This window comes from Oryzias melastigma, linkage group LG9 (genome assembly GCF_002922805.2).
Source record: "Oryzias melastigma strain HK-1 linkage group LG9, ASM292280v2, whole genome shotgun sequence".
Taxonomy (NCBI): Eukaryota; Metazoa; Chordata; class Actinopteri; order Beloniformes; family Adrianichthyidae; genus Oryzias; species Oryzias melastigma.
Genome location: NC_050520.1, coordinates 27,048,342 through 27,058,037, shown reverse-complemented (window position 1 = coordinate 27,058,037; position 9,696 = coordinate 27,048,342). Strand labels below are relative to the sequence as shown.

The 9,696-nt window shown below is 37.4% G+C and overlaps 1 protein-coding gene across 1 annotated transcript in view; it reads left to right on the top strand.

The window, feature by feature from the left end:
• The first annotated feature begins 5,309 nt into the window (after positions 1-5,309).
• The window catches only part of prkab1b (protein kinase, AMP-activated, beta 1 non-catalytic subunit, b), a 4,999-nt gene continuing 612 nt past the window's right edge, over positions 5,310-9,696 (top strand). The window contains exons 1-6 of the mRNA XM_024276331.2: positions 5,310-6,140; positions 7,279-7,448; positions 7,530-7,623; positions 7,714-7,828; positions 9,432-9,565; positions 9,647-9,696. Coding sequence (XP_024132099.1) covers positions 6,003-6,140; positions 7,279-7,448; positions 7,530-7,623; positions 7,714-7,828; positions 9,432-9,565; positions 9,647-9,696 — 701 coding nt within the window. The 5' untranslated portion in view covers positions 5,310-6,002. The remainder of the gene's footprint in view (positions 6,141-7,278; positions 7,449-7,529; positions 7,624-7,713; positions 7,829-9,431; positions 9,566-9,646) is intronic.

Genomic DNA, 9,696 nt, shown 5'->3' with positions numbered 1-9,696 from the left:
GGGTGTGTGAAAAGAGTTTCAGCAAGAATGAAAGAAAAGAATCAGAAGACTGTGATAAGAGGAGCTATATTGTTGGTAGAGACCATAGACTGTAAAAATTATATACAGTCTATGGTAGAGACTCAGAAAGAGGAGGCAGAGGTGGAGGTAGTAGAGCTGAAGATGTTGAGATTATCTTTGGGAGTGATGAGGATGGATGGGATCAGGAATTAATCCATCAAAAGGAACAGAGCATGTTTGGAAATAAATGCAGAGAAGTAGGTTGTAATACTTTGGATATGTTCAAGGGAGGGACGAGTGATGATGTTAGTTAAGGATGCTGAGGGTGGAGCTACAAGCAAAAAGGTTTAGAGGGAAAGAGGAGGTTCATGGATGGAGTAAAGGAGGACATGAATGTGGTTGGTGTCGGAGAGCAGGATGCAAAGTGGAGGCAAATGATTCTCCACAGGTGTTCCTAAAGTACGGACATTCAAAAGAATGATCAAATTAATCATTTGTGGTCATGAATTAGCATTTTGTGAACATAAATTTGTTTTTTAGTATCATCAGTTCCTACTATGCTACAATTTTGTACCCACAAAATACCAATGTGTGCTTAAAATACAAATTTGTGTCCACTAAGTGAATTTGTGGAAGCAAAATACAAATTTGTGCGCAAAAAATGCTAATTTGTGCCCACAAAATGGTAATTTTTGTAGTTGAAAAATACAAATTTTGCACAAAAAATACTGTTGCACAAAATAAATTAAAGGTTAAAGGACACAAAATGCTAATTTGTGCCCTCAAAGGCTAATTTGTGTGCACAAAAAATTCTTATTTGCACCCACAAAATACAATTTTTTGTAGTTAAAATCTTAATTTTTGCACACAAAGTGAACTTGTGTGTACCAATATAAATTTTTGCTGACAAAATCCCTACTTGTGCCCACAAATTGCTAATTTGTTATCTTATAAAGGTAATTTTTGTACACTAAGAGAATTCGTGTGCACTAATTGCTAATATGTGCCTATAAAATACAAATTTGTGGTGATCAATTTGAGGAAACTTTTTTTTTTGTCATGTCCAGGGCTCAATACTAAAGGGAACACCCAAAAACAAAAAGAGGACATATTTTAATAATAATAATAATTTAAAAAATGTAATTAAGGTGAGCAGAATTTATAAATAGGCATAAAATGCAAAGCAAGTTAACAATGAACCTCCCAAAGCAGAGCACAATCAAAGCAAAAGTTATCTTACACAATAAACATATTATTACTTTAAAAAAATAAGGGAATAGATTAATTGTTGATTGTTGGCATTGTGTTAGAAAAGGTTTGAGTGTTAGACTTTGAGACTAAAGTCTTTTTTTATTTCTTCAAGTACATCAGTTGAAGTGTTCTTTGCTCCATATTATTTTAAACAAATGTATTTTTTGACTGTGCTAATTTTATTTTTCAGTTTTCAGACTAGAATTCCGACAGGCATCAAGTACAAATTTGATCAGGATTCATCAAAGAACTACAAAATGATTTGATTAAAAAAAAGTCACTGAATACTTGTTCTATTTTTGTATTAAGTCATCTTACTAGATTAAGTTTAAACTCTGCTTTTTGTTTGTCAAAAAAAGCACATTTGTGCATGAATATGCTTTAAACCACCATAATGTATGGCACTCATCTCCTCATTCTTTCCCATGTCCTCTGTGTCCCTCTCACACCTCCTCTGCTGGTTGATTTCTCTCTTCCATCTTCCCTGCTCCGCTGCCTCCTCTTCCCTCCGTTCACCTCCACACTCCCAGCGTCTCAGAGCTGTGGCGTTGGCCCTCACATTTGCTGTCTTACGGGACATTAAAGCTTGCCATGAGGGCCCATCAGTATTGTGGTTTTCCCTCTATTTCCTGGACTATGGAAGCTCCGTATGTTCCGATAAGAAATCCTTAATGTAGACATGAACTTACACTTTACTGCAGCGCATACGCAGGGCACGCATGATCCGATAATTAACAGGAGATAAAAGAATTTCCTCGACTCTTTTCTTCCTACAGCATGGGATCTGTTAAAGTGGAGAAGGAAGTGAGGCTGCATTGGTGAGATGGGCTCTGCTGGCTGCAGGGGGGGCTCTGCTTCTGTCATTAGCAGCTCACTTCACTGTTGGATGCACTTTGGTTTCAGGGGTTGTGTAAATTACATTGTAATGAAACTATATTCCAAAAGTATTATTATTGCAAGGTGAAAGGAATGATTAATTCTTCTTCACAGCAGTTAGGAAAAGTAGAACTTTTCATAACTATGCAGATGATTTAATAGTGTTGAGTTCAGGAGGAGATATGTCTGAAGTATTACAGATGCACTGACAAGGGTTTTATGTCGAAGCAATTTATTTAGGTCTGCTAGTTAAAATACAAACATAACAAGTAAATTTACAATGTTTGATCATTTTATTTATGTCTAAATTAAACAATAATGAGCTGCACACATAATGTAGAATTTAAAAAGAATGCAGTCCACACAAGCATTGATCTGTAAGTCCTATATTAGGATGGTGCAGTAAAAACAAATGATCTTTTCACTGTTAAAAGTTAAAAAAGCATCTATTCCATAGGTGTCCAGTGCAGTAATGAAGATAAAACATGAAGGTATTTGACAAAAGGTTAAGAATCACTCCAAAAATATTTATCCAACTTTACACTTTGTCTCAGCAAATAAGAAGGAAATCTTTGGAATTACAGGCCAAAGAAAATAAGGTGAATATGGACGTCTTAAGGACCTTGTTTGTGACCTTGGTCAGCCAAAAAATCACTTTTAATTGATGAAACCTTTTAAAGATTTTTTTTCCCCCATTGTGTGAACCAATGGTTCAACACTGCTCTGGGAAGAAAGACATGACAAGGTCATTTAATGCAAATCTTTTAAGGCATCAGTACCACCGCTCTTAAGCCTCCTCGGGTTTTCTTTAGTTTGTGGAGGAACTGGGACTCTGCAGACATTCGCTTTGATTCAAGGTTTGTTTTTTTTATCAATTTTTGAGGAAAAAACGATACATTTTGCTCATATTTCTTTACTTTAATCGATCTACCGTCCAAATCCATTGTCAATTTAAGGTAAATTCTGCGTTTTTTACTGCTTACTACAACTCTGAATTTTAAAAATAGTAAACTGAATTACATTAAGGATTGCACAGTGGTGTTGTGGTTAACACCTTACGGTTAGAAGGCCCTGGTTTGAATCCTGGCTGGGTCTTTACTGTCTGGGGCTTGCATGTTCTCCTCTTGCTTACGTGTGTTTCCTTCAGCCACGCTGAACATGTTTTATGGGTTATTGGTGATTTTAAATGATCTATTAGTTGTGACTATAAGTGTGAGTTGTTGTTTGTCTCTGTGGACCAGGGTGCAGGGTGTAACCCACCTGCACCCAATAGTAGCAGGGTATACTCTCCAGCATCCCTGTGACCCTGAACAGGAATAAGCAGGTCCAGAAATACCCCCTCATAGATGATTAAATTAATGCTGCATATGCTCTCTGTTGGTTTTTGATCAGTCTAAATTATAGTTGACATTTATTTGTTGAATTGAAACCTTGGAACTTCTGTCATCTGTTGAAGATCACTTTAAATCTGACGTTTCCTTATAACTTAACCAACTAACTGCTCCCTCTGCTGGGAATAGTTGGAATTGCAGCGTTTTTGTTTTTAGTTTCATTGGTAATATCAATATTTCATTCCAAACCTTTCTGGCATTTCTTTTTTATCCTCATATGAAAATGTAAAATATTATATAACTACTACAAATTAAAAAGATTTAGTGCAATTTTTGCTCATTTAACCTTGAAAATATGTGTTTTATTTTTGTGTTAAAAAACTTCCGATTTGGTGTTACTTTTTTTCAAATACGGTCACTGAAAAGATTACTGGTAAAAGATTATATATTACAACAAAAAATACACTTAAACTAATAGTATTAGTATGCGCGGGTTAGAAAAAGTGCTGATGCAGGACATTTTCACACTATTACCAACATGTGCTGTTCTTTGAAAAACCCAAAAATGAAACACCACAAAGTGTCTGACAGCAACACTACAAAGGATAGTACCAGGAAAACTAAAAATGGGTTCATCTCTGAGTTAAAAATTGAGTTAATCACACGGAGCTTGACAGAAAAAACTGCCCTCATTTTCACTGAATACAATGTTTACACACAACTAGAACACACACAGTTGCACCTTTGACATCAGATAACTGTGAGAATCCCTGAGCAGTCTAAAATGGCTGAACTGTCAGAAAGTAGTAAAAACGATGAAAAGAAAAGTCTAAAATAAAAAAAATGACTCGATTTGGTTAAAAATTCTCCACTCTTAAAGTACAACTCAGATTACAACACCTCTCATTTCCCGTATTTCTCACAGGAATGAAGCCAAAAAGCCTTTTTTATTTAAAGTGAGAGGAAAATAATTGGACAAGAAAACTATTGTAATGAGATAGAAGTTAGATAAAGATGCATCAAAAATTCTCAGTATGTTCTGATTTCAGAAAATAAAATACTCAGAATCAGCCACATGCGTGCACCTAATTCAGCACTGGAACCCCACATCAGCTGACCCCAAACAGAGTATCCTCAAAAAATAACTAATGTAACAAAAATGAAAGAAATGACTGAACAAATTCGACAACTTACAGGTTTAAAATCAAACTTGTTTGTTTCTCTGACTGTAACAGCTGCATTTAAAAGTATAGTTTTCTTCATAGGAGACATTTACTCTTGAATAGCGCTTTACAATTTGAAGAAGTGATAGTAAACTTGGTGGAAAATTTCCAAATATCATGAGTGCTCAAGCAATCGTTTTAATGCAAGTTGTTCACTCTTCTGCATCAGGGGTCACACAGGTGGTTTGGCAGAGAGTCCTACGCTGGATGGCCTTCCTGACACAACCTTGGATGTAAGAGAAGTGAAAAATTGTTATTATTATATTTTTTTTCATTTGTACTTATAAGGCAAAGTATTTTTTGCTAGTGCTGTCACTGACAATTCGTCTGAAGTCTAAATCATTAAAATTGTATTGAAATGTTATGTGTAGTTAAAACATAATTTTATTATTTTTTATATTATGTAAAGACACATTATTTATTATTATTATTGTTATTAATTTGAAACCTATTTAGTAAACTTGGCTTGTCACATGCTATGCAAGTTCTGTTGGAAAACATGCTGTCAAAAAGAGCTTAAAGGGATAATCAGCTGATGTTTTATTGACAATACCTACTTTAGGGTTCTTTTTTAAGTATTTAGTATGCAATGCAAAATATAATATAATATGAACAGTCATGTTAATAGTGTGTGGGAGGTGGGGGGATGGGGTCCCCGAATTGTAATTGGCTAACGTTATGTGAGGCACTGTTTGTTGTTGACATTTTTTTTTTTATCCATCATATTTTTGGTAAACATCACGAATGAATGCCACCGAAAGAAACCATTCATAATTTTTTTTTTATTTTATTTTATTGCATTCTTTCTAACTTCCAGGTGATCGACGGCGGGACGTCGAATGGTCGCTCTGACTGAAGAGTGGAGCGGAGGCGGAAGAGGTGTGTTTTCACAACTTTCAGCCTCCGCTCGAGTTTCCTCCGAAACAACAACCGAGGAGAAACGGGAGGAGAACGCAAACAGTCAGAAGGAAGGAGAAGGAGGAGAAGACGCTCGCGCTCCGAACACGGCTACGTCGCGTGCGCACAGGAAGAGTTGCTAGCTTAGGAGTTTTGTTGTTGTTTTCAAACTCATGTAGTTCAGGAACACCGTCGATCGGTCGGGACCTGCAGACCTTTGGACTTCAGGCTGATGTAGCCGACCGAACTTCTGAAAACAACTTTTAATCACTCCAGAAATTTTCGGGTTTATTTTTTTCTTCTTTTGAGCCGTTTCCTTTTGCGGTCCAGCGGTTACGATTGTCGTAAACGCGACTTTCCCGCGACTTTTGCCGAAACTGCTGGTTGGATTGTCAGAGGACAGCCCCACGGTGACCGGCGGAGGATGGGCAACACCAGCAGCGACAGGTCCAGCGGGGAGCGGTTATACCGGGATGGACAGGCCGGAGGGAAGGAGGCGCGACCCAACATCATGATGGACAGCAGCGAGGACTCGGACCTCTTTCAGAGGGAAGACGCCAAGGTGTGGAGAGGGGTTTAAACCACTAATATCGAACAATTTTTAAACTAAACAAACATTTAAATACTTCTAACATCTGCTTACTTTGACATGGAGTGAAACATCTCTGATAAACGATCTTTTCTGGCACATTTCCCACTCCACTCATCTTTTGATCTCTTTTAAACATGTTCCCAGTGGGTTTTTTAAAAGAATGATTATGCAATTTTCAGCCAAAATAATGAGAAATTATAAATCTTAGTTGTTTCATCAATATTGTGTCTTCTGAGTAGAAGGAGTCCATTAGAAATTCACTTTGAGTGGATCGTGGAGTGAGTCTACCCCCACTTCCCCACATCCATCTCTCCCACTTACTTACAACCTCAACACAACATTACTGATGCACAAAAAGCAATATCAGAGCCAACCAGCCGTACAGCTTTTAAGCAGCAGAGACGAGGAAAACACAGATCTATATCGAAATTTGATGCAATATCAATCCTTTTTTGCGTAAAATATTCACCAATTTACCGTTATTACTGCTAATTTTGTATTTATTATTCTCAATCATATTTGTTTTCCTAGAAACAAATACAATCACTACCTGGCCAGGTAACAACTTTACAACATTTTTTCTTTCTAAAATCACCTACTCAAGCCATGCTGTGTTTTTGCTCGGGGTAGCGTGCTCAAGTTGCATCTTATCTGATCACATGATTGATAGAACAGTTCAATATGGCGTGGGCTGGAATAACTCGCCTAATAGTCAAAAATAGCCAGAAAAATTAAACATCCGTTTTTTGTCTCATTCATTAATTAATAATCAATACTGTAAAAGAGCACTCAATGCCAAAATTGGTGATGTGTGAGTATAGATACTTCAATACCTTGACATCCATTCTCATCACTAAACAGACAAAGGAGCTTGTAGATTTCCATAGTAGCTTCTATGTCACTGCTACAAGCTTTTTCAAATGACATTTTTTCGTCTGCTCCTGATTCACACCGATTTGAACAAAGAATTACTTGGAAATTATCGATTTTAGCTTAATTTTCTTTATTTGTGTGCTCCATCGTGAGAAAAATGCCACAAGAACATGTTAAAAACACAATTGGTAAAGAAAGTTGACGTTTCAAACATGGCTGATCCGGTTCTTTTTAGGCCCCACAGGAGATGCAGGAGTTCCTGGCGTGGCAGCAGGACTTGGACTGTGACAGCAAAAGTCCGACACAGGCAAGACCGACTGTGTTCAGATGGGCCGGCTCCGCCAAAGAAGTCTATGTTTCAGGATCTTTCAACAACTGGGCCACCAAGATCCCCCTTAATAGAAGGTCTGACTCCCCTAAAAGCTGCTTTAGAGGAAGCCTTATGAAGGAATCATGTAGTTAAATGTGATTGTTTGTCAAATGCAGCCAGAAGAACTTTGTGGCGATTGTGGATCTGCCGGAGGGAGAGCACCAGTACAAGTTTTGTGTGGACGGTCAGTGGACTTTGGATCCAGCTGGGGTGAGTAGAGGAGTTAAGAAGTGTGTTTTTTTCTCCCGCTTTATCATAAAGACGTGCTTGTTCAGACTCTCTGTTTTTGCTGACCTGTAGGCTGTGGCTACGTCCAAAACCGGATCAGTGAACAATGTCATACAGGTGAAGAGAACGGACTTTGAGGTCTTCGATGCCCTCAGGATAGACTCTGAGGAGTCAGCCGACATGTCTGGTGAGGGCGCCCGCAGTACTCGGCGTGTTCACAAACCGCTGAGAAATTTCCACACTTTTTTTCCTAATGGTTGATATTGATCATTTTTTACCTTATCTACATTAACCTTTAAAAAAAGATTTTTTTTTCTTACATAATGCGACTTTACACTTTGTCTGTTTTACTATTTTACCAAACTGTTTTAACAAAGGACAGAGATTAACACAAAAACGCAAAATCCAAGTGGGAAATTTTTGTGAAATTTGTGAAAATCACACAAAAAACTTTTAGTTTTCTGCTTAAAATGAAAATATATAAGAAAACTCTAAAAATACTACAAATAACCAAGCTTTTCACATTAAAACCCAGCCTCTGGGTTTTTTTTTACTGCTTTTCCTTAAACAAGTTTCAAAATAAACTAGAAACAAATCACTTATGGCTCCTCCTAAAACATTTTTTTCAGCTGAACACACACGACCACATCACAAGTGTGTTCAAAGTTCGACAAACAACAAAGCAATACACAATTTTAGCATACAAATACTGACAATGTTTTAGCAGTTTTCCATAAAACTATTTATATTCCTAATAATTCCCAACATGGAGCTTGTTGGTGTCATTTCTGCATCTGTGATGCAGGAAACAGGAATGTGTTATCTCATTTTTTCTTTTGTTTTAAACTCACAAAATCTCTCAAATATCTCCACTTGTAAAACTTATCACCTCTCCCGCCTTAAATTTGTGCCAGTAACCAGAGGGGTGAAGCAAATTGACTGGTTGATGTGACGACTTCTCTTGTAGTCTCAGAGATGAAGGCTGATTCCACAATTTTTACTTGCAACTAGCGCCGTCAGCGTTCAGCTGCTTCCTGAAACAAATGAGGTTTGGGTCTCAGACTTGTAAATTTCTCCAGAACGCGTGATGTATCTGGGATGAATTTTTAGAAGTCAATGCTGGTTTTCTTTAGAGTTAAACATTAAGTTCTAAAACCAAACAGGCCCATTCCAGTAAAAACTGTGTTTTTAATGTGTTCTTGTTGCATTTTTCCTCATGATGGAGGGCATATATAAAGAAAAGTAAGCATAAATAATATAAAGTACCACACTTGACATGATTGTGGAAAGACTAAGCCATTTGATCATTGCTCCTTTACCTTAAAACTTGCCGATTGTGATTTTTTCACTTTTTTATGGTATACTTTCATTCCAGATGAACATTGCTGTTTCTCTTGAGTGGACCAAGCCATCACTCTGCTGATAGAGAGGAATGGAGTAGTTATTTTCTGACTACCATGCCACCTCCTCACTATACCATTCTTACACCTCCAACCCTTTTGGGATTTGTTTTTTTATGCACTCTGTTATTTCTACTCCAAAATCTACTGAAAAGCCTGTTTATTCCTACTGCTGCCGAACCACACCAGAGTTCATCTGCAAGTGAATTCATAATTAGACCAGGGTTTGTTCTGCCTTTACCAGGTTTCAGATAAACTCTCAAATCTGCTTGAACTAATGAGAAAAAATGAACAAGCCAGGGGGATTGTTTAAGAATTAAAAAAAAAAAAAAAAAAAAAATTCATTATCAACTGTAAGATTTTCTAAAATGAGTTTTTTGTTTGTTTCAGAGTTGTCCAGCTCCCCACCAGGCCCTTACCAACAGAACGCATACGTGATCAAACCAGAAGACAAGCTCAAACAGCCTCCCTTCCTGCCCCCTCACCTGCTCCAGGTGTTGCTCAACAAGGACACGGGCATCTCTGTAGGTTACAGCTGGTTCCTGTAAGAATGATGGCAGCAGGTATTGATACTGAATTTCTCTGGTTTTTAAATCTCCCATCAGTGTGATCCAACGCTGCTTCCAGAGCCCAACCACGTCATGCTCAACCACCT